At 44.0% G+C, this 24,793-nt stretch overlaps 1 protein-coding gene across 2 annotated transcripts in view; it reads right to left on the bottom strand.

Moving 5' to 3' along the window:
• Window positions 1-24,793, bottom strand: part of LOC115175584 (CUB and sushi domain-containing protein 3) — a 670,680-nt gene that overhangs the window by 76,900 nt on the left and 568,987 nt on the right. For both annotated transcript variants that reach the window (XM_029734929.1, XM_029734928.1), the window contains 5 exons: window positions 23,623-23,796; window positions 20,857-21,030; window positions 7,589-7,762; window positions 6,414-6,599; window positions 3,475-3,648 (listed from right to left, as the gene is read on the bottom strand). In XM_029734929.1, coding sequence (XP_029590789.1) covers window positions 3,475-3,648; window positions 6,414-6,599; window positions 7,589-7,762; window positions 20,857-21,030; window positions 23,623-23,796 — 882 coding nt within the window. The remainder of the gene's footprint in view (window positions 1-3,474; window positions 3,649-6,413; window positions 6,600-7,588; window positions 7,763-20,856; window positions 21,031-23,622; window positions 23,797-24,793) is intronic.

Consider the following 24,793-nt stretch of genomic DNA (forward strand, 5'->3'; position numbering starts at 1 on the left):
AATTGAAATGCATTCCAGGTGACTACCTCATGGAACTGGTTGAGAAAATGCCAAGAGTGTGCAAAGCTGTCATCAAGACAAAAGGTGGCTACTTTGAAGAATTTCAAATATAAAATATATTTGTTTATTTGTTTAACACTTTTTTGGTTACTACATGATTCCATATGTGTTATTTCACAGTTTTGATGTATTCACTACTATTCCACAATGTAGAAAATGTTTCAAGAGCTGAAATAAAAGATCCCAGAAATTTTCCATATGCATAAAAAGCTTATTTCTCTCAAATTTTGTGCATAAATTTGTTTACATCCCTGTTAGTGAGCATGTTATCATTCGGAGGGCGTATGTCTGAGGAGTATTTCAGTCTGTAATAAAGCCCTTTTCTGTGGAAAAACTCATTCTAATTGGCTGGGCCTGGCGCCCCAGTGGGGGGGCCTATGCCCTCCCAGGCCCACCCATGGCTGCGCTCCTGCCCAGTCATGTGTAATCCATAGAATCGGGCCTAATTCATTTATTTCAACTGACTGATTTCCTTATATGAGCTGTAACAGCAAAATCTTTGAAATTGTTGAATGTTGCGTTTATATTTTGTTCAGTATATATATATATATATAAATGTATAGACATTACGGACAGTATATGAATAGAAAAGATATCTCTGTCTATCTCCTACCCATACGTTCACATCACTCTAGTTAGAAGAGGTGAGACTGTCTGCTTGTGTTCTTATATCTCACAGCAGCATAGGCAGCTTTAGGTCCACTGCGCACACAGCTGAACTCTTCACACTACTCAATAACAGGGTTAGCTAGGGGAGGTTTACACACTGTTAAACCCTTCACACTACTCAATAACAGGGTTAGCTAGGGGAGGTTTACACACTGTTAAACCCTTCACACTACTCAATAACAGGGTTAAATAGGGGAGATTTACACACTGTTAAACCCTTCACTCTACTCAATAACAGGGTTAAATAGGGGAGGTTTACACACTGTTAAACCCTTCACACTACTCAATAACAGGGTTAGCTAGGGGAGGTTTACACACTGTTAAACCCTTCACACTACTCAATAACAGGGTTAAATAGGGGAGATTTACACACTGTTAAACCCTTCACACTACTCAATAACAGGGTTAGCTAGGGGAGGTTTACACACTGTTAAACCCTTCACACTACTCAATAACAGGGTTAAATAGGGGAGGTTTACACACTGTTAAACCCTTCACACTACTCAATAACAGGGTTAGCTAGGGGAGGTTTACACACTGTTAAACCCTTCACACTACTCAATAACAGGGTTAAATAGGGGAGGTTTACACACTGTTAAACCCTTCACACTACTCAATAACAGGGTTAAATAGGGGAGGTTTACACACTGTTAAACCCTTCACACTACTCAATAACAGGGTTAGCTAGAGTAGGTTTACACACTGTTAAACCCTTCACACTACTCAATAACAGGGTTAGCTAGAGTAGGTTTACACACTGTTAAACCCTTCACACTACTCAATAACAGGGTTAAATAGGGGAGGTTTACACACTGTTAAACCCTTCACACTACTCAATAACAGGGTTAAATAGGGGAGGTTTACACACTGTTAAACCCTTCACACTACTCAATAACAGGGTTAGCTAGGGGAGGTTTACACACTGTTAAACCCTTCACACTACTCAATAACAGGGTTAAATAGGGGAGGTTTACACACTGTTAAACCCTTCACACTACTCAATAACAGGGTTAGCTAGAGTAGGTTTACACACTGTTAAACCCTTCACACTACTCAATAACAGGGTTAAATAGGGGAGGTTTACACACTGTTAAACCCTTCACACTACTCAATAACAGGGTTAGCTAGAGTAGGTTTACACACTGTTAAACCCTTCACACTACTCAATAACAGGGTTAAATAGGGGAGGTTTACACACTGTTAAACCCTTCACACTACTCAATAACAGGGTTATAGATTGATGGAAGAGACCTACTACAGGGAAATAGATCTGTGATGTTGGATTCAAAACTCTTTTTGACTTCTTCACTCAATAACCATCTTCTGTATTGAAGGTAAATACCTGTGTCTCTCTTTTCTCTTTCAACTGTCTCAAACGTTGTATCTTGGCCAATGACTCACTTTGGGGAATAATCAACAAGACAAGAAAGAGAAAGAAAGAAGGAGAGAGAGCAAGAGAGAGACAAGACGAGGGAACTAGCGATGCTCCCAGGGGAGATGAGGGTGAGATGATTCCTTTGCAATCTGCCGTAGGGAAAAGCAGATGGCATATCATCTCAATAAAAGAGGGACAGCAAACTAACCAGTAGTTCCCACAGATCAATTACCTGTCCAAAGACCGCTCTGCCTGCATCCCAAATGGCATCTTATTCCCTACATAGGGCACTACTTTTGACCAATGGGTTTCTGATTAAAAGTAGTGCTCGACACAGTAAATAGGGTGTCATTTGGGATGCAGGTCCAATAAGAGAAGAAATAAAGAGGCCCTCATTATCCAGGGAATGACATCCTTCTACGGCTGAAAAAAAATAACTTTAGCTGCAAATGTATTTCCCCACCACACCCCATCCTGATGGGGTTGGTGCAATCTTTAATTAAATGGAGCCATATAACGATTTCCCTGCACATTGCACCACATCATAATGTATCTATTTAGCTACAGTACTTTACATATTGAGTGGAAGAATAGGAAGAAGAAGAGGAGGAAGGAGAAAAAAGCTATTTCTTGGGCGGTAGGAATGCGTGGTAACTAAGTCTGTGTGTGAGAGAGAGAGCGAGAGGGGGGGAGGGAGGGAGGGACAGAGGGAGAGGGGGAGAAAAAGAGCAGAGGAAGAGGTACAAAGGGCATAGAGAAAGAGGAAAGGAGACAGAGAGAGAGAGCGAGAGAGAAAGAGAGAGCGAGAGTGAGAAAGCGAGAGATGGACATTGTGTTGTGAAGAAAGGACAGTTGTGGCTATTCTAGCTAGCTGTGGTTGTGTTGACGTCAGGGCTCCAGGCACAACACCCACGCTAGGGTGAAGAGGGTGAACTCTCTTGCCCACATGTTAGTCAATGCCTCTCCTTTCTTCTATTCTGCTGGAACCAATGTGTTGCTCCACCACCTTTTTTAAATCCTCCTCCACTATTGTAAGCTATCTTTATACTTCTTCAGATATTATTTAGAAGTCCTCGATATGACCTTCTCTCTCTTTGTCTCAGTCCGATTATAGCTTTTGCCATGTACGTATGTGTGTATAAAAAAGGTATTATCAAAAAAAAGGACAAAAACTGATAAATTAAGATATGATCATTTGAGCTTCGTCAACGTGACAAAGCTGACCAGAAAATCCAAGCCTTGAAATTGTCATATGGTGCACAACATAAAGTTGACTAAGTCATTTTTACCTTGGACAACCTGTGTCCCAAACACACAGACACAGCCACCCCCCACACACTCACAACCCCCCCTGTATGTAAAGGATTTACCTGAGCAAAAGGGCATGGGTGCGCTCCAGTGGCCGTTGAGCTGGCAGGTGCGCGCCGACTCGCCCTTCAGCTGGCGCCCCCCTATGCATGTGTAGCGAACCGTAGAGCCGAAGGTGAATTTATCCCCGTTCAGCTGGCCGTTGGGAGGGGACCCGGGGTGACCACAGTCCACCACTGGAGGAGAGAGACACACACAAGATGGATGCTGTCAGCTCAGAGTGCTGACAGGGCTAATGTAGTGGAAGGTACTGTCGTCACTCTCTAGAGGATTGAGGCCACACACTGCGTCCCAAATGGCACCCTATTCACTATACAGTGCACTACTTTTGACCAGGGCCTATAGGGTAGTGCACTATATAAGGAATAGGGTTCCATTTCAGACACAGCCTGTATGTAAGGAATAAAGATAGCTAGAACAAGATGTAAACTATGGTTCGAACACTGATCTAGTCTACTTCTCCTCGTTGAGGGGAATACTGTATCATACAAACTACTTAGAATACACACTATAGGCCAGTTTCCCGGACACAGATTAAGCCTAATCCTGGACTACAAAAAGTGCTTTTACGTCCAGGACTAGGTTTATTCTGGGTTCCGGAAAACCCATCCAAAATATCCAGTACCTCTGCTCATAGAATAAGACCACTGTACTAGCTTCACCATGATAAAAATACAGTACTAGCACTTAAGCTCATAATGGCAACGTTCCAAAGTAGACGGTACTGTCCTCATCCTTTGTAATCATTCTTTGATCCTTTTTCACTTAGTAAATTATCAAGGCCAGGGTGCTAAAATAATCAAATTATTTTTTCAAATATTCACCCCACAATGTGCTACATTCAGCAAGTTTACTTTAAACTTTCTCCTCTTTTGTCTGTCACTGGCCTATAAAAAGTGAGCAGGTCCGGTATTAACATGCTAATTCAGCAGAAAGGACGAGGCGTGTCTAAATGAAAGGAACGTTTTGGACATGGTGTCGATGTCACAGCGGGGTGGATCAAACAGAGAAGAAGGGATGGAGGGAGAAAGAACGTTCATTCATCTTGCCGAAGGTTTTTTCATCCCTTTTAAAACACATCGCAACAGGAACACCAAACTGATTGGGCCTTAGTAGAGCTAACTTATGATACGGTTTAAGGGAAAACAGTAGGCTACACATCATAGTTCAATAAGGTTGGGATTGGGTTCAAATTTCAAAGGGAGGGCACCGATTGGAGCACACAGCTATGCCCCTCAGCCAGTAGGAGGCCCAGGTTGTGTTTGGAACACTGAGACAGCCAGTAGGAAACCTTGAAGCCCTGTGTTTAAAGTAGATGTTTAGACATGCCAGGTTGCCAGTACAGCTGGTGTCTAATGCAGCTTATTTTGAGGAGGATGTTGAAGATACACACCATAAAACAGAAGGATCAGCTGCCAACCTGGCATCCCTAATTAGTGTAATATCCACAGAGCTGGTCCACCTGTCCCTCAATAGAACACTGATCTTAAGCAGAGGGGGTCAGGCAACTCATTCAGCCTCAATTAATGGAATAATATGCTAATTAGCCACGAGTGCCAAGTTGCTAAGTCGGCAGTCTCTCTGCGGGAAAGACAGACCGACTGTGAGACAGCGACAACAAATTATAGGAACAGGACACTTTAGATGCGCACCATCAATGTCTTTGAGCAGGTGCTGGATATCAAAATAAGTTCAGTGAATGGTAAAAAGAGACTCCGCACACTGCAGTCTGTGGTTAAGTCTGTGATTTATTGGTGACAATGTTTCAATCGTCGAAACTTCTCTAATATACCACATGCTAGCATATATTGCAGTGTGCACATTACTGAGTCTCTTTCCACCATGTACTGTAACGTGTACGCTAAGAATCGGGAAGCAAGTACCGGGAGGGAATTTAATAAATAATGGAACATGGAACAAAACAAGAAACACAAGTAGCGTACAGACATAAGGGAGTGACAGATATAGGTGAGTCTCATGAGGTGCAGGTGCGCGTAACGATGGCGGCAGGTGTGCGTAATAATGAATAAACTGGCGACGTCGAGCACCAGAGAGGGGGCGCGGGAGTAGACATGACAGTACCCCCTCCCTGGCGTGCAGCTTCAGCCGCAGGATGACACCGACCAGAGGGACGGTCTCGAGGATCAGGAGCAGGCCAGTCGCTTCTGCTGAGGTGCGGGAACCTGTCGGGCCAGCCGAGGCACGGGAACCCGTAGAACAGGCCGAGGCTAGGGAACCCGTATAGCCAGCCGAGGCACGGGAACCCGTAGAACCGGCCGAGGCTAGGGAACCCATATAGCCGGCCGAGGCTCGGGAACCCATATAGCCGGCCGAGGCACGGGAACCCGTAGAGCCGGCAGAGGGGCGGGAACCCGATGAGCCGGCCGAGGCGTGGGAACCTGTTGAGCTGGCCGAGGCACAGGAGCCTGACAAAATGGCTGAGGCATGGAAGCCTGATGAGCCGGCTGAGGCATGGAAGCCCGATGAGCTGACTGATGCATGGCGGCCTGACGAGCCAGCTGAGGCATCACCAGTTGCTTCAGTAGTGGCACTTGGACCCGATGTCACCAGTAAAAAAAAAGATCCCCGTTGCTTCCCCTTGGTGAGGCGTTATTCTGTAACGTGTACGCTAAGAATCGGGAAGCAAGTACAGGGAGTGAATTTAATAAATAATGGAACATGGAACAAAACAAGAAACACGAGTAGCGTAAAGACATAAAACACAGGAACAGAAACAATAACGCTTAGGGAAAGAACCAAAGGGAGTGACAGATATAGAGAAGGTAATCAGGAAGGTGATGAAGTCCAGGTGAGTCTCATGAGGTGCAGGTGCGTGTAACGATGGTGGCAGGTGTACGTAATAATGAATAAACTGGCGACGTCGAGCGCCAGAGAGGTGGAGTAGGGGTAGACATGACATATACAGTAACACCAGACTCACCGATGCACTCCGGTAGAGGCTTGTCCCATTGTCCCGTGGGCTGACAGGTAAGAACGGGTGAACCGAATAGGTAGAACCCCGGGCTGCAGTCGTAGAACACCACGGTTCCAAAGGTGAAGTTCCCGTGTTCTATCTTACTCTGTCTGATGGAGTTGGCTGGGATCCCAGGATCGGAGCAGTTGACCACTGAAGAGGAAGAGACGGAGGGGGAAAAAGACAAGCATGTGTTATTTGGCAGAAACATGGAAGGGATCAACTCATTCCAACACTTAGGACACGCTTGACCTTCTGCAGTCACTCATATAGGGCCAAATCCTAACATGAAACGGAATTTTCGCACCAATCTTCCATTGATCTTAATGCATAATCTTAATGCATGATAAAAAGGAATGATAATAAAAATATATACAAAATAGATAAGTGTGCACATCTCAAGAAAGTACATGGCACAATGGCTTATTACGAATTTCAAGAACCTGCAAGATAGATTTACTGGTATCAACAAAGGCCAACACAATGTGGGCGTTATATTTCCTCTTGCCAAAATAGTCCAATCAGATACAATGTTATTGGTTCTAGTTAGTTCGATATGCCGGGCTTGTCCAATAGCAGTCTGACCCTGGACATAGCTTCTGGTTACCTCAGGGCTTGTCCAATAGCATTCTGACCCTGGACTTAGCCTCTGGTTACCTCAGGGCTTGTCCAATAGCAGTCTAACCCTGGACTTAGACTCCTATATAATGGAACTACCATAAGCTCCATCAGATGGTTTTCAGATAATCACCCCACACCCCTTCAACATATTCTGAGTATTATATTATACATTAATAACACATCGAACACAAGGTCGCAAAATCAGTGTCATGCATGGGGTCACCACAACCATCGATACACCCTATAGAGGTCAGTGATACCACCACAATCATATCTACTGATGTTCAAGAGGCCGTGTTGGCTATGACCCTAATTCACCACAACCACAATTCACACAGAGCAACCATTCACCCTACACAGAGGCCGTTGTCCTGCTGTGGTGCTGCTACCTGATTGGTTACAAGCCCAATACAAACCAAGATTCCTCCTTCTTCTCCATCTTACCCAGAGTGCACTGCAGTGGTCAGGCGGAACGAGTAAGCGTACACCGTGTGAATAGAAGACTTAACTTTTTTCCCCACCTTTACACGTTGGTGGTGGCTGGCTCCACTGGCGCGTGGCCTGGCACTGGGCCCTTGAAGGCCCCTCCATCACGTAGCCCATGTTGCAGGAGAAGCTCACCACGTCGTTCAGATTGAAGCCGTTACCAATGGTCCGCCCGTAGATAGGGCTGCCCGGGTGTCCACAGCTGATAGCTGGGGGGAGAGAGAGAGAGAAATGGAGAGATTATTTTCAAATGAGCCCTGGAAAGAGAGGGCGAGAGATAGAGAGAGGAGGTTCTGTTGCCACGAGAAAAGGGCAACCAGTGAAGAACAAACACCTTTGTAAATACAATCCATATTTATGTTCACAGTTGAAGTTGGAAGTTTACATACACTTAGGTTGGAGTCATTAAAACTCATTTTTCAACCACTCCACAAATTTCTTGTTAACAAACTATAGTTTTGGCAAGTCGGTTAGAACATCTACTTTGTGCATGACACAAGTAATTTTTCCAACAATTGTTTACAGAGAGGTTATTTCACTTATAATTCACTGTATCACAATTCCAGTGGGTCAGAAGTTTACATACACTAAGTTGAATGTGCCTTTAAAAAGCTTGGAAAATTCCAGAAAATGATGTCTTGCCTTTAGAAGTGCCACGTCCTGACCAGCAGAGGCCGTATTGCTTAGTCTAGGTCAGGATGTGGCGGGTGGTTTGTGCTTGTTTAATGTTGGTGATTGGGACTTCCAATTGAAGGCAGGTGTGTATAGTTGCCTTTGATTGGAAGTCCTATATAGGTGTGTGTGTTTGTCCTTGGGGTTGTGGGGAATTGTTTTTGCACTTGCTTTGTGAGCCTGCAAAACTGTTTGCTGTCGTGAGTACTGTTTTTGGTTTTCCAGTGGATACTTTACTTGTTTTGTTAATTAAAAGAATGAGTGTCCACACTTCCGCTGCGCCTTGGTCCTTCTCTCTCATGTATGACATTTTCAACGACGAGTACGACTTATTTTGTGACAGAATTCCCCACCACCAAACCAGGACCAAGCAGTGGAAGAAGGCTGGCGAGGACTGGGAGACACGACGGGTAAGGGAGACCGAGAGGCACCCCCAAGATTTTTTTAGGGGGGGCACAAGGGCTGGTTGACGGCGCCAGAGATGCCCGCCAGTCAACAGTCACCAGAGCTGCCCGCCAGTCAACAGTCACCAGAGCTGCCCGCCAGTCAACAGTCACCAGAGCTGCCCGCCAGTCGTAAGTCGCCAGAGCTGCCCGCCAGTCGTACGTCGCCAGAGCTGCCCGCCAGTCGTACGTCGCCAGAGTCGCCCGCCAGTCAGGAGTCGCCAGAGCCGCCCGCCAGACAGGAGTCGCCAGAGCCGCCCGCTAGTCAGGAGCCGCCAGAGCTGCCCGCTAGTCAGGAGCCGCCAGAGCCGCCCGCTAGTCAAAAGCTGCCAGAGTGGCCCGACTGCCAGGAGATGCCAGAATGGCCCGACTGCCAGGAGATGCCAGAGTGGCCCGACTGCCAGGAGATGCCAGAGTGGCCCGACTGCCAGGAGATGCCAGAGTGGCCCGACTGCCAGGAGATGCCAGAGTGGTCCGACTGCCAGGAGATGCCAGAGTGGCCAGACTGCCCGGAACTGCCAGAGTGGCCAGACTGCCCGGAACTGCCAGAGTGGCCAGACTGCCCGGAACTGCCAGAGTGGCCAGACTGCCCGGAACTGCCAGAGTGGCCAGACTGCCAGAGTGGCCAGACTGCCCGGAACTGCCAGAGTGGCCAGACTGCCCGGAACTGCCAGAGTGGCCAGACTGCCCGGAACTGCCAGAGTGGCCCACCTGCCCCGAGCTGCCAGAGTGGCCCGACTGCCCCGAGCTGCCAGAACCGGAGCCACCTCCAGATATAGGTGGGTTGGGGAGGGGGGGTGTAGCACAGTGCCGTCGGTGACGGCAGCCACCCTCCCTTCCCTCCCTTTTTGTTTAGGGGTTATTGTTTGTTTGTTTTTGTTGGGGTATTGGGGATTTTCTTGTGTTTTTCTTTTTTAGGTGCATCCTGGAGTCTGCACCTTGAGGGGGGGGTACTGTCACATCCTGACCAGCAGAGGGCGTATTGCTTAGTCTTATTTTGTGACAAGAAGCTTCTGATAGGCTAATTGACATCACTTGATTCAATTGTAGGTGTACCTGTGGCTGAAATTTCAAGGCCTACCTTCAAACTCAGTGCCTCTTTGCTTGACATAATGGGAAAATCAAAAGAAATCAGCCAAGACCGCAGAAAAAAAATTGTAGACCTACACAAGTCTGATTCATCCGTGGGAGCAAATTCCAAACGCCTGAAGGTGCCATGTTCATCTGTACAAACAATAGTGAGCAAGTATAAACACCATGGGACGACGCAGCCGTCATACCGCTCAGGAAGGAGACGCATTCTGTCTCCTAGAGAGGAACGTACTTGTGTGAAAAGTGCAACTCAATCCCAGAACAACAGCAAAGGACCTTGTGAAGATGCTGGAGGAAACAGGTACAAAAGTATCTATATCCACAGTGAAACGAGTCCTATATCGACATAACCTGAAAGGCTGCTTAGCAAGGAAGAAGCCACAGCTCCAAAACAGCAATAAAAAAGCCTAACTATGGTTTGCAACTGCACATGGGGACAAAGATTGTACTTTTTGGAGAAATGTCTGGTCTGATGAAACAAAAATAGAACTGCTTGGCCATAACGACCATCGTTATGTTTGGAGGAAAAAGGGGGAGGCTTGCAAGCAGAAGAACACCATCCCAACCGTGAAGCACGGGGGTGGCAGCATCATGTTGTGCTTTGCTGCAGGAGGGACTGGTGCACTTCACAAAATAGATAGCATCATAAGGTAGGAAAATTATGTGGATATATTGAAGCAACATCTCAAGACATCAGTCAGGAAGTTAAAGCTTGTTCGCAAATGGGTCTTCCAAATGGACAATGACCCCAAGCACACATCCAAAGTTGTGGCAAAATGGCATAAGGACAACAAAGTCAAGGTATTGGAGTGGCCATCACAAAGCCCTGACCTCAAACCTATAGAACATTTGTGGGCAGAACTGAAGAAGTGTGTGCGAGCAAGGAGTTCTACAAAAATAACTATTGTGGGAAGCTTGTGGAAGGCTACCCAAAACGTTTGACCCAAGATAAACAATTTAAAGGCAATGATACCAAATACTAATTGAGTGTATGTAAACTTCTGACCCACTGGGAATGTGATGAAAGAAATAAAATCTGAAAGAAATAATTTTCTCTGCTATTATTCTGGCATTTCACATTTTTAAAATAAAGTGGTGATCCTAGCTGACCTAACGCAGGGAATTTTTACTAGGATTAAATGTCAGGAATTGTGGAAAACTGTTTTAAACGTATTTGGCTAAGGTGTATGTAAACTTCCGACTTCGACTGTATTTATTTTCCCCTTTGTACTTTAACTATTTGCACATAATATGACATTTGAAATGTCTTTATTCTTTTGGAACTTTTGTGAGTGTAATGTTTACTGTAAAATATTTTTTTTTGTTTATTTCACTTTTGTTTATTATCTATTTCATTTGCTTGGCAATGTAAACATATGGTTCCCATGCCAACGAAGCTCTTACATTGAATTGAATTGAATTGAATTGAAAGAAGGAGAGAGAGAAGGAGAGGGGGCAGAGGGAGAGTGAGAGAGAGACAGAGAAAAAGAGAGAGAGAATTTACATTGAAATTGAAATTCCATATTGATTCCTACTGTATCTAATGTACTGTAAAAAGGGTAACATTGACATTCCATATTAATTCTTACTGTATCTAATGTACTGTATAAAAGGGTAACATTGACATTCCATATTGATTCTTACTGTATCTAATGTACTGTATAAAAGGGTAACATTGACATTACATAGTGATTCATATGTAATGGATAACAGGTAAGGCCACTTTTGATTTATAATCCACCAGGTAATAATCCACTGGGTGCTCATTTGTTCACTGCAAAAATACACCTATTGAGTTTGAGACCATAGAAATAGCATAGTCAGACCTTGAACAGGGAATTGAAACCAAAAAGAAACCAGTGGAGCTTGAACACAGCCTCAGCTCACATTCACTTACTGTGCAATAGACTGGACATAACAGTAGACTTCCAATAAGATCTGCAATAGAGCTGTGTGGCTCGGTTATCAATAGGCTAGGGGCTAGACTATCACGTGTTCAGCCAGGATGTCTCAATCACAGAACTAGAATGAATAGAACAGGCCTCCCCATTCAAGTCAATGACGCCATCATGTGTAGACTGGTGGACATTTTGAGTGTCTCATTCTATTTCTATGGTCTCAGTCACCTCTGAAGCTGATATTCAGGAGGACAAACGGTAAAGAGCTGTTTTATTGCCCCATCCTGGACCATTGCCCTAAATAGTGTCATTCCCCATCAGATCCCTCTGGTCTAAACTCATTGGCCGTCTGGCAGCTCATTTGAATGGCTAATCCAATGGATGGCGGCCATTTTCATGCCAATGGCCCAAACCACATTAGCTGTGCTCAATTGCAGGCATTTGCCGAGCGATGCAGAAGTGATGGCAGAGTGCTCATAGTGATCCTCTCTCTAGCTCTGGGAGGCATCGGGAGGCCTTTCTCTGCCTGTCTTGGAGGCATGGGTCCTGGAAGGGGAGAAACTAGTGGTTATGGGCCTATAAATGGGGCTATGGGCCATTAGCCTAGGTGGGATACTGTAAGAGGGGTCTGACTGTGGGACTTTATCAGTGTGTTGGAGACTGGGATTTATGAAATGAGATAATAGACCAGAGACTGAGCCAGAGAGAGAGACAAGAGGGAGGGACAGAGATACACAGAGGGACAGAGAAAAAGCAAGAGAGAGAGGCAGAGGGATAGAGGGATAGAGGGATAGCGAGAGACATAAAATCCATGTATTTAATGTTTCAGGTAGCTTTCCACAAGCTTCCCACAAGAAGTTGGGTGAATTTTTGCCCATTCCTCCAGACAGAGCTGGTGTAACTGAGTCAGATTTGTAGGCCTCCTTGCTCGCAAACGCTTTTTCAGTTCTGCCAACAAATTTTCTATACGATTGAGGTCAGGGCTTTGTGATGGCCACTCCAATACCTTGACTTTGTTGTCCTTAAGCCATTTTGCCACAACTTTGGAAGTATGCTTGGGGTCATTGTCCATTTGGAAGAAACCTTTTGCGACCAAGCTTTAACTTCCTGACTGATGTCTTGAGATGTTGCTTCAATATATCAACATCATTTTCCACCCTCATGATGCCATGTATTTTGTGAAGTGCACCAGTCCCTCCTGCAGCAAAGCACCCCCACAACATGATGCTGCCACCCCCGTGCTTCACGGTTAGGATGGTGTTCTTCTGCTTGCAAACCTCCACCTTTGTCCTCCAAACATAACGATGGTCATTATGGCCAAACAGCTCTATTTTTGTTTCATCAGACCAGAGGACATTTCTCCAAAAATTCCGATCTTTGTCCCTGTGTGCAGTTGTAAACCGTTGTCTGGCTTTTTTATTGCTGAGTGGCCTTTCAGGTTATGTCGATATAGGACTCGTTTCACTGTGGCTATAGATACTTTTGTACCTGTTTCCTCCAGCATCTTCACAAGGTCCTTTGCTGTTGTTCTGGGATTGAGTTGCACCATTCGCACCAAAGTACGTTCATCTCTAGGAGACAGAACGCGTCTCCTTCCTGAGCGGTATGACAGCTGCGTCGTCCCATGGTGTTTATACTTGCGTACTATTGTTTGTATAGATGAACGTGGCACCTTCATGCGTTTGGAAATTGCTCCCAAGGATGAACCAGACTAGTGGAGGTCTACAATTTTTTTTCTGAGGTCTTGGCTGATTTCTTTTTGAAGGTAGGCCTTGAAATACATCCACAGGTACACTTCCAATTGAACCAAAGGATGTCAATTAGCCTATCAGAAGCTGTTTAAAGGCACAGTCAACTTAGTGTATGTAAACTTTTGACCCACTGGAATTGTGATACAGTGAATTATAAGTGAAATAATATGTCTGTTAACAATTGTAGAAAAAATCACTTGTGTCATGCACAAAGTAGATGTCCTAACCGACTTGCCAAAACTATAGTTTGTTAACAAGAAATTTGGGGAGTGGTTAAAAACGTGTTTTAATGACTCCAACCTAAGTGTATGTAAACTTCCGACTTCAACTGTATATATTGAAGAGGGTTTGGCTTAAGCTGCATCCTTGTCTCACCCCACGGCCCTGTGGAAAGAAATGTGTATTTTTTTGCCAATTTTATCCGCACACTTGTTGTTTAAACTTCTGACCCACTGGGAATGTGATGAAAGAAATAAAAGCTGAAATAAATCATTCACTCTTCTACTATTCTGATATTTCACATTCTTAAAATAAAGTGGTGATCCTAACTGACCTAAGACAGGTAATTTTTACTTGGAATAAATGTCAGGAATTGTGAAAACTGAGTTTAAATGTATTTGGCTAAGGTGTATGTGTACTTCCGACTTCAACTGTATATATCAACGAATTGGCGAGGGCACTAGAACAGTATGCAGCACCCGGCCTCACCCTTGTAGAATCTGAAGTGAAATGTCGATTTTTTGCTGATGATCTGGTGCTTCTGTCACCAACCGAGGAGGGCCAACAGCAGCACCTACAGTAGATCTTCTGCACAGATTCTGTCAGACCTGGGCCCTGACAGTAAATCTCAGTAAGACAAAAATAATGGTGTTCTAAAAAAGATCCAGTCGCCAGGACCACAAATACAAATTCCATCTAGACACCGTTGCCCTAGAGCACTCAAAAAACTATAAATACCTCGGCCTAAACATCAACGCCACAGGTAACTTCCACAAAGCTGTGAACGAGCTGAGAGACAAGGCAAGAAGGGCCTTCTATGCCATCAAAAGGAACATAAATTCAACATACCAATTAGGATCTTGTCACGTCCTGACCAGCAGAGGGAGTAGTTGTTTAGTATTTTTGGTCAGGATGTGGCAGAAGTACTGTGTTGTATGTGTTTTTCTGGTATTTCTGTTTCTATGTTGGTCTGTGTGGCTCCCGATCAGGGACAGCTGGTTATCGTTGTTCCTGATTGGGAGTCATATATTAGGAGTGTGTTTGTCACCTGGGTTTTGTGGGTTGTTTTTTTTGCACTGCTACGTATAGTTATAGCCTGTGAAACTGTCTCCTGTCGTTCAAGTTTATTGTTTTTCCGTGTGCATCAAACTTAATAAAATGATGTGGAACACGCAACCCGCTGCGTATTGGTCTGACAGTGATTTCTCCTTATCGTCAGACGATGAAGTTTGTGACAGATCTGGCAAAAAATACCTGAATCAGTTATAGAACCTATTGCCCTTTATGGTTATGAGGTCTGGGGCCTGTTCACCAACCAAGAACTAACAAAATGGGACAAACACCAGATTGAGACTCTGCATACAGACTTCTGCAAAAATATCCTCCATGTACAACGTAAAACACTAAATAATGCATGCAGAGCAGAATTAGGCCGGTACCCGCTAATGATCAAAATCCAGAAAAGAGCGGTTCAATTCTACAACCACCTAAAAGGAAGCCATTCCCAAACCTTCCATAACAAAGCCATCACCTACAGAGAGATGAACCTGGAGAAGAGTCCCTAAGAAAGCTGGTCCTGGGGCTCTGTTCACAAACAGACCCCACATAGCCCCAGGACAGTAACACAATTAGACCCAACCAATCAAGAGAAAACAAAAAATAATTACTTGACACATTGGAAAAAAATTACCAAAAAACAGAGCAAACTAGAATGTTATTTTGCCCTAAACAGAGAGTACACAGTGGCAGAATACCTGACCACTGTGACTGACCCAAACGTAAGGAAAGCTTAGACTATGTACAGACTCAGGAAGCATAGCCTTGCTATTGAGAAAGGCCGCCGTAGTCAGACCTGGCTCTCAAGAGAAGACAGGCTATGTGCACACTGCCCACAAAAAGTGGTTGGAAACTGAGCTGCACTTCCTTTTTCCCCCCAATTTCGTGGTATCCAATTGGTAGTTACAGTCTTGTGCCATCGCTGCAACTCCTGTACGGACTCGGGAGAGGCGAAGGTCGAGAGCTGTGCGTCCTCCGAAACACAACCCAGCCATGCCGCACTGCTTCTTGACACAACACCCTCTTAAAACGGAAGCCAGCCGCACCAATGTGTTAGAGGAAACACCGTATACCTGGAGACCGTGTCAGTGTGCATTGCGCCCGGCTCGCCACAGGAGTCGCTAGTGCACAATGAGACAAAAACATTCCTGCAGGCCAAACCCTCCCCTAACCCAGACAACGCTGGGCCAATTGTGCACCGCCCCATGAATATCCTGGTCGCAGCCGGCTGCAACAGAGTCTGGACTCCAACCAGGATCTCTAGTGGAACAGCTAGCACTGCGATGCAGTGCCTTAGACCACTGCGCCAGTCGGGAGGCCTGAGCTGCACTTTCTAACCACCTGCCAAATGTATGACCATTTTGGAGACACATATTTCCCTCAGATTACACAGTTCCACAAAGAATTCAAAAACAAACCCAATTTTGATAAACTCCCATATCTACTGGGTGAAATACCACAGTGTGCCATCACAGCAGAAAGATTTGTGGACTGTTGCCATGTGAAAAGGGCAACCAGTGAAGAACAAATACCATTGTAAATACAACCCATATTTATGTTTGTTTATTTTCCCTTTTGTACTTTATTTATTTGCACATCGTTACAACACTGTATATAGACATAATGTGACATTTGAAATGTCTTTATTCTTTTGGAACTTCTGAGTGTAATGTTTACTTTTCATTTTTATTGTTTATTTCACTTTTGTTTATTATCTACTTCACTTGCTTTGGCAATGTTAACATATGTTCCCCATGCCAATAAAGCCCTTAAATTGAAATTGAATTGAGAGGGGGGGGGGGGTCTAAAGCCCAGAGAGTAAGACTGGGAGCTTGTTAGGGGGCTGAGTCTATGGGTGAGTGATCACGTGTTGGTCTGGAAGTCAGTGTGTTACGGGGCTGAGTCTATGGGTGAGTGATCGCGTGTTGGTCTGGAAGTCAGTGTGTTACGGGGCTGAGTCTATGGGTGAGTGACCGCATGTTGGTCTGGAAGTCAGTGTGTTACGGGGCTGAGTCTATGGGTGAGTGATCACGTGTTGGTCTGGAAGTCAGTGTGTGAGTGTTGGAGTGTGAAGGCCCTAACTCCAAGTGTGTGCCCTAGTAAGCTGCTGATATTGAAAGTGTGTGTGTAACAGCAGGGGTGTGTGTGTGGCGTCTGTGTGTCAATCTGTGTGTGACATCGGGAAAACCTCCAGCCCCACTGTGCTTACTCAAGGCATGTTTTGACGTGTGTAGGAGCACACAGGCAGTTAGTAGACACGGCAGATTACTTCCACCTTCTCTCTACTATTTTGGGGACTGGAGAACAGTAATCCTTTCCTGTCTTTCCTCTGTCAGCCAGCCTGGCAGAGTACAGTCACCTCAGTCTGAACTCACAGCCCAGCCTTGTACAGTTAACTACTAAGCTTGATTCCACCCCAGACATGCCTTCTCTAGCCTACTGCAGATAATACATGCTTTTTTATGAACCCGGATTAACAATGTTGCATTTACTTTTATTGATGTGATTTGTCAGTGAAAATAAATGTTTATGCGTTAATATTTTTCACTGTTTTAACGTTTTAGGCAACACATGGTAAGTAGGATATAACGTCTCTGTCTCGTGTATGTCATAGATGTTAAAATGTAACTTGAAGCAGCAGGAAATAAGGTGAGATCCACATCTGTCTCTGTCTGCACTGAGGTCTAGAAGATTATCTCATGGACTGACAGGGACCAGCACAGGATTTTTTTAAAAATGAAATTGTATGAAATGTATGCATTCACTACTGTAAGTCGCTCTGGATAAGAGCGTCTGCTAAATGACTAAAATGTAAATGTAAATGTCGGCCCGGCATTTCTAACACACTAAAAAAATGTTTTCCTTGAGGCCTTCATTATTAGCCAAATAATGATCATTCTTCGAGAAAAAAAAATAACTATTCAGACCAGCCCACTGGGCTAAAGATGGGCTAGCCCATGGACCACAAAGCCAATGAGGGATAACCTGAGGAGGTCTCAGTGTCTGTAAAAAGTGATTCCTCACTTCTGTCTCCTTCTCACCTCTCTCTCGCGGAAAACAACCGCAGGACATTTGCATAATTAGAAATGTAATTTGTTTCTCTTTGCACAGAAGCAATTTCCCCTTCATTTGAGCACCGTCTATAACCGGAATTTAAAACCTCATCATTGCACGTTAAAATAACTGAGCTCAACCTCACATCTACAGATATTATGTGCATGCTTACGCACACACGCACACACACACACACACACACACACACACACACACACACACACACACACACACACACACACACACACACACACACACACACACACACACAGAACCCACCCAAGGGAATGAATATTATCATATTTTCCATGAAGAAGTGTTGGCCTAGATGCATGGTTCATCAGTGAGCCAGAGGCCTAGTCTTTGTGATAGCCAGTTGAGGAGGTAAGGCCACTACCATTTCAGTAGGAAAATGGCCCTGACACTCTTAAGTCTCCAGTAGCTATTTCTGTTTAAAGTGCTGCTAGCTACGCAGCATATTGTCTTCATAAAAACACTGTTCATCATCACCACGGTTACTGCCGGAGAGAGAGAGAGAAAGAGCCAATGTTATCGGACCATACATGCTTTGCTTACAGCCTATAGGAAACATATTGTTTTTGACAATATGGCTTGATAACAGAATATAGAAACATATTGTTTTTAAAGCTCCCAGGCTGTGTCACAGCCGGCCGTGACCGGGAGACCCATGAGGCGGCGCACAATTGGCCCAGCACCGTCTTGGTTAGGGGAGGGTTGGGCTGGCCGGGATTTCCTTGTCCCATCGTGCTCTAGCAACTCCTTGTGGCGGGCCGGGCGCCTGCAACATGACCTCGGTCGCCAGTTGGACGGTGTTTCCTCCGACACATTGGTGTGGCTGGCTTCTGGGTTAAGTGAGCAGTGTGGCAGGGTCGTGTTTCGGGGGATGCATGGCTCTCGACCTTCGCCTCTCCCAAGTCCGTAGGGGAGTTGCAGCGATGCGACAAGACTGTAACTACGAATTGGATATCACGAAATTGGGGAGAAAAATGGGTAAATGTTCAAAATAAATAAATAATAATACTTTTTAAAAATTATATGGTTTAATCTATTGGTATATACTGTAACTATGACATGCGGTTCATCCACCAACCCTATATGACAAATATCTTCTATGAAATCTACATAATTCGGTGTTGATTAGCTATAAAACACAACAAAATAAATAACTGTCTTTGTTGATGAGAGTAATTTGTGAGAGGCATAATCAGGTTGACCATGGAACTCTAAATGATCTTAAAATTGGGTTTGATTTTCGTAAGAAGGCTTGCTTCCCGCTTATGGCTAGAAAGAAGCTTGTTCAGCCCACTTTTCTCTCTGTAATTGATTATGGTAACTTGTTGTACATGCATGCAACCTCCTCCGTCTTACGAGACTGGACTCTGTTTATCATGCATCCTTGTGCTTTATTACAAATGCCAAGTCACCCACCATTGCACCTTGTACCAAATGGTAGGTTGGACCTCACTTTATATGTGCAGAAAGATACATTTGTATGTGTTCATCTACAAAGCCCTTTGGGTAAACTCCCTCTTTACCGCTGTAGTCTGGTCTCCTTCACCCCCAGCAGGTACCATACCCGGTCTGCTAGCTGGTTGCTACTTAAAGTACCCAGGACATTCACAGTATTAGGCAAGACTGCCTTCTCTTCTTGTGCACCAGACGCATGGAATAATCTACAATCCATGCTTCGTCTAGATATGTTAGTGCCACTGAATTAATTTTAAATATTGATGGGAGACTCTGTTACGGAGGAGTATAAATGCTTTTTTTAGGCTGGATCATGTTGTTGTATTGTATTGTTGTATGTTTTAATTATGTAATGTATTGATTGTTGCTGCCTTCTTGGCCAGATCTCCCTTGAAAAAGAGACTCTGGGTCTCAATGGGCTTTTCCTGGTTAAATAAATGTTAAATAAAAAATGTAAAAATCACCAGGTGGTAAATTAGTTAATAGACCAAAAAGAAAGAGAGTTTAAAATCTCTGACAACAACAGACAGTTTTCAGTTTCCCCTCCCCACTCAGATCACTCCCAGACAGTCCTAGTACAATTCTTGTTTGAGAAATTGTTCTTCGCTAATAAGCTATTTTTTTGTTGTTGTTGACCATTTTAATTTAAAACAATCACAGTAAGATACTTAATTGTTACCCAGAAATGATTTGATATTGAGATAAAAATGGCTACATTGGTGTCACGTCCTGACCTGTAAAAGGGGTTATTTGTCATTGTAGTTTGGTCAGGGCGTGGCAGGGGGTGTTTGTTTTGTGTTTTTCTGTGTTTTTTGGGGGTTTAGGTTCTATGTTATCTATTTCTATGTTTATATCTAGTTTTCTATTTCTATGTTGGGTTTTTGTCAATGACCTCCAATTAGAGGCAGCTGATTGTCGTTGTCTCTAATTGGAGGCCATATTTAGTTGTGTTTGTTTCACTTGTGTTTTGTGGGTGGTTGTTTTCCTGTATAGCCTGTGTTGCCTTACGGAACTGTTTCGTCGTTTCTTTATTTAGTTTAAGTGTTTTCTTTAAATAAATTAAGAAGATGAGCACTTTACCCGCTGCGCCTTGGTCCAATCATTACGACGCCCATGACAACTGGACCTTTAATTAAAAATGCCTGGGAAGACAGAGAAGTGTCCTTCTGTCTGAGTCCAGAGAACGATGAGAATGCTTTAAATGCCAGGGATCTTTGTGACCTGAGGGAGCTCTCAGAAGGGGCACTCGAATTGTCAGTGTAGTGACGCAGGTCCACACTCAACTTCAACTCTCTATTTTCCTTACCACTCTAAAACAGTATTATTCGTCAACTCATTAACCACACAAAAGTGATCCAGACTTCAGTAATCAACTACTTATAAGACTTACTTGGAAAACTGATGAAAAAGTATTGAAAGGTGGGATGGGTACTGAGACTGGAGATATTCTGAAGCAGTTCCTCAAAGCACTTGAGAGGAGGTTGGTGTGCGACAAAAGTGAGAGAACTTGAGAGATGAAGAGAGATATAAAGTGTGAAATACATATAGGGAAACAAATAGCTATAAAGAGACAGCGAGATAAAGAGAAAAACAAAGAGAGAAAAACAGAGAGCGAGAGAAGGACACTCACACACGCAGGAAGGCAGCTGTCCAGACCAGTTGTGGTCCTGCAGGCAGATCCGCACCGAGGAGCCAATGAGGCGGAAGCCTGGGATGCACTGGTATACCACCGTCTCCCTGTAGCCAAAGTTTTCCCCAATCACCTGACCATTCACTATGGTCTCTGGAATACCACAGTGGCCCGCTGGAGAGAAACACAAAGGGAAAAAGTTAAGAGAGAGGAAAAGGGAGAGGGGGAGACGTAGAAGGGCAGAGAGAGAGATGGTGTTTTCACTGAAATAGACACATAGCACCTAGAGAGAGGAAGAAACTACTCTCAGAGAGAGGCAAAAAACAAACACATTTCTTTCCACAGGGCCGTGGGGTGAGACAGGGCAGCAGCTTAAGCCTCACCCTCTTCAACATATATATAAACAAAATGGCGAGGGCACTAGAACAATCTGCAGCACCCGGCCTCACCCTACTAGAATCTGAAGTCAAATGTCTACTGTTTGCTATTTGCTGATGATCTGGTGCTTCTGTCACCAACCAAGGAGGGCCAACAGCAGCACCTAGATCTTCTGCACATATTCTGTCAGACCTGGGCCATCACAGTAAATCTCAGTAAGACAAAAATAATGGTGTTCCAAAAAAGGTCCAGTTGCCAGGACCACAAATACAAATTCCACCTTGACACTGTTGCCCTAGAGCACACAAAAAACGATACATACCTCGGCCTAAACATCAGCACCACAGGTAACTTTCACAAAGCTGTGAATAATCTGAGAGACAAGGCAAGAAGGGCCTTCTATGCCATTAAAAGGAACATAAATTCGACATACCAATTAGGATCTGTATAAAAATACTTTAATCAGTTATAGAACCCATTGCCCTTTATGGTTGTGAGGTCTGGGGTCCACTCACCAATCAAGAATTCATAAAATGGGACAAACACCAGATTGAGACTCTGCATACAGACTTCTGCAAACATATCCCCTTTGTACAACGTAAAACCCCAAATAATGCATGCAGGGCAGAATTAGGCCGGTACCCACTAATTATCAAAATCCAGAAAATAGCAGTTCAATTCTACAGCCACCTAAAAGGAAGCGATATGAACCTGGAGAAGAGTCCCCTAAGCAAGCTGGTCCTGGAGCTCTGTCTCAAACACAAACAGACGCCATAGAGCCCCAGGACAGCAACACAATTAATACCCAACCAAATCATGACAAAACAAAAAGATACTTATTTCCAAAACAGAGCAAACTACAGTAGAATGCTATCTGGCCCTAAACAGAGAGTACACAGTGGCAGAATACCTGACCACTGTGACTGACCCAAACTTAAGGAAAGTTTTGACTATGTACAGACTCAGTGAGCATAACCTTGCTATTGACAAAGGCCTCAGTAGGCAGACCTGGCTTTCAAGAGAAGACAGGCTATGTGCACATTGCCCACAAAATTAGGTGGGAATTGAGCTGCACTTCCTAACCTCCTGCCAAATGTATGACCATATTAGAAGCACATATTTCCCTCAGATTGCACAGATCCACAAAGAATTAAAAAACAAACCACATTTTGATAAACTCATATCTACTGGGTGAAATACCAGTGTGCCATCATAGCAGCAAGATTTGTGACCTGTTGTCACAAGATAAGGGCAACCAGTGAAGAACAAACACCATTGTAAATACAACCCATAATTTTTTTAATATATTTTCCCTTTTGTACTTGAACTATTAAACAGTAAACATTACACTCACAGAAGTTCCAAAAGAATAAAGACATTTCAAATGTCTGTCTGTCTGTCTGTCTGTCTGTCTGTCTGTCTGTCTGTCTGTCTGTCTGTCTGTCTGTCTGTCTGTCTGTCTGTCTGTCTGTCTGTCTGTCTGTCTGTCTGTCTGTCTGTCTGTCTGTCTGTCTGTCTGTGTCTGTCTGTGTCTGTGTCTGTCTGTCTGTCTGTCTGTCTGTCTGTCTGTCTGTCTGTGTGTCTGTACCCTCTCCAGAACATGACTATTCAGTACAGTACAAGACTTCTCTCAACAACAAAAACATTTCAATTTAAGGGCTTTATTGGCATGGAAACATATGTTAACATTGCCAAAGCAAGTGAAGTAGATAATAAACAAAAGTGAAATAAACAATAAAAATAGCACATCGTTGTAACACTGTATATAGACATAATGACATTTGAAATGTCTTTATTATTTTGGAACTTCTGTGAGTGTAATGTTTACTGTTTATTTTTATTGTTTATTTCACTTTGGTTTATTATCTACTTCACTTGCTTTGGCAATGTTAACATATGTTTCCATGCCAATAAAGCCCTTAAATTGAAATGTTTTTGTTGTTGAGAGAAGTCTTGTACTGTACTGAATATCATGTTCTGGAGAGGGTACAGACAGACAGACAGACAGACAGACAGACAGACAGACAGACAGACAGGGTACAGGACAGAGATTTTCATTTAAACACACAGGTTGCAGAAATACAGTATTTTCTGTACACAGACGTGTTTTAGAGAAAATAAAGAAGCCCAAAATAGACACTTCTCCCTGCTTCCACAGACTTGGCACCAGCACACAGAGAAGTTAGACAGTCAAGCTATTAACCACAATAAACATATGTTCATTAGAGGGAGAAGACCAAAATAACTCCACACCAACAGAAACATTCTTAGGGCAAAAGATAGCCTACATTTCACAGGCAACACAGCGTCTGGAGAATGTTGTCATTGGTTGTTTCACACAAACACATACAGACAACAGAAATGTCGGGAATGAATTGGTCGTTTTACCCAAGCAGCGGGTCTCCTGTCCGCTCCACAGTCCAGAGGAGAGGCATTCTCTCACAGTCGAGCCCACCAGCATGAACCCTGCGTCACACATGAAGATGGCGGTCGCCCCAAAGGTCATCTGCGTACCAATCTTCTTCCCATTGGGCGGGCCAGGGAGGTCCCCGCAGGAAATTACTGTGGCACAGACAATAACAAAGGCATCATCAGCTAGCTGACAGACCAATGGCATTAACCTGTTTGGGATAGGGGGCAGTATTTTCACGGCCGGATAAAAAACGTACCCAATTTAATCTGGTTACTACTCTTGCCCAGAAACTAGAATATGCAAATAATTAGTAGATTTGGATAGAAAACACTCTAAAGTTTCTAAAACTGTTTGAATGGTATCTGTGAGTATAACAAAACTCATATGGCAGGCCAAAACCTGAGATGATTCCATACAGGAAGTGCCCTGTCTGACAATTTGTTCTCCTTCTAGGGCATCTCTATCAAAAATACAGCATCTCTGCTGTAACATGACATTTTCTAAGGCTTCCATTGGCTCTCAGAAGGCGCCAGAAAGCGGAATGACGTCTCTGCAGTCTCTGGGCGAAAAAAAGCAGGAGTTTTTGTGAGTGGTCAGGCAGGGAACAATGACAATGGGGTGCGCGTGCACGAGATGACTCCATGTTTTTTTTTTAGTCTATGAATGAATATAACGTCGCCCGGTTGGAATATTATCGCTATTTTACGAGAAAAATAGCATAAAAATTTATTTTAAACGCCGTTTGACATGCTTCGAAGTACGGTAATGGAATATTTTGAAATTCTTTGTCACGAAATGCGCCCGCGCATCACCCTTCGGATACTGACATGAACGCACAAACAAAACGGAGCTATTTGGATATAACTATGGATGATTTCGAACCAAAACAACATTTGTTGTTGAAGTAGAAGTCCTGGGAGTGCATTCTGACGAAGAACAGCAAAGGTAATCCAATTTTTCTTATAGGAAATCTGAGTTTGGTGAGGGCCAAACTTGGTGGGTGTCAAATTAGCTAGCCGTGATGGCCGGGCTATGTACTCAGAATATTGCAAAATGTGCTTTCACCGAAAAGCTATTTTAAAATCTGACACCGCGAGAAGTTCTGTATCTATAATTCTTAAAATAATTGTTATGTTTTTTGTCAAC

The sequence above is a fragment of the Salmo trutta genome, chromosome 36, assembly GCF_901001165.1.
Source record: "Salmo trutta chromosome 36, fSalTru1.1, whole genome shotgun sequence".
In the NCBI taxonomy this organism is placed as follows: domain Eukaryota; kingdom Metazoa; phylum Chordata; class Actinopteri; order Salmoniformes; family Salmonidae; genus Salmo; species Salmo trutta.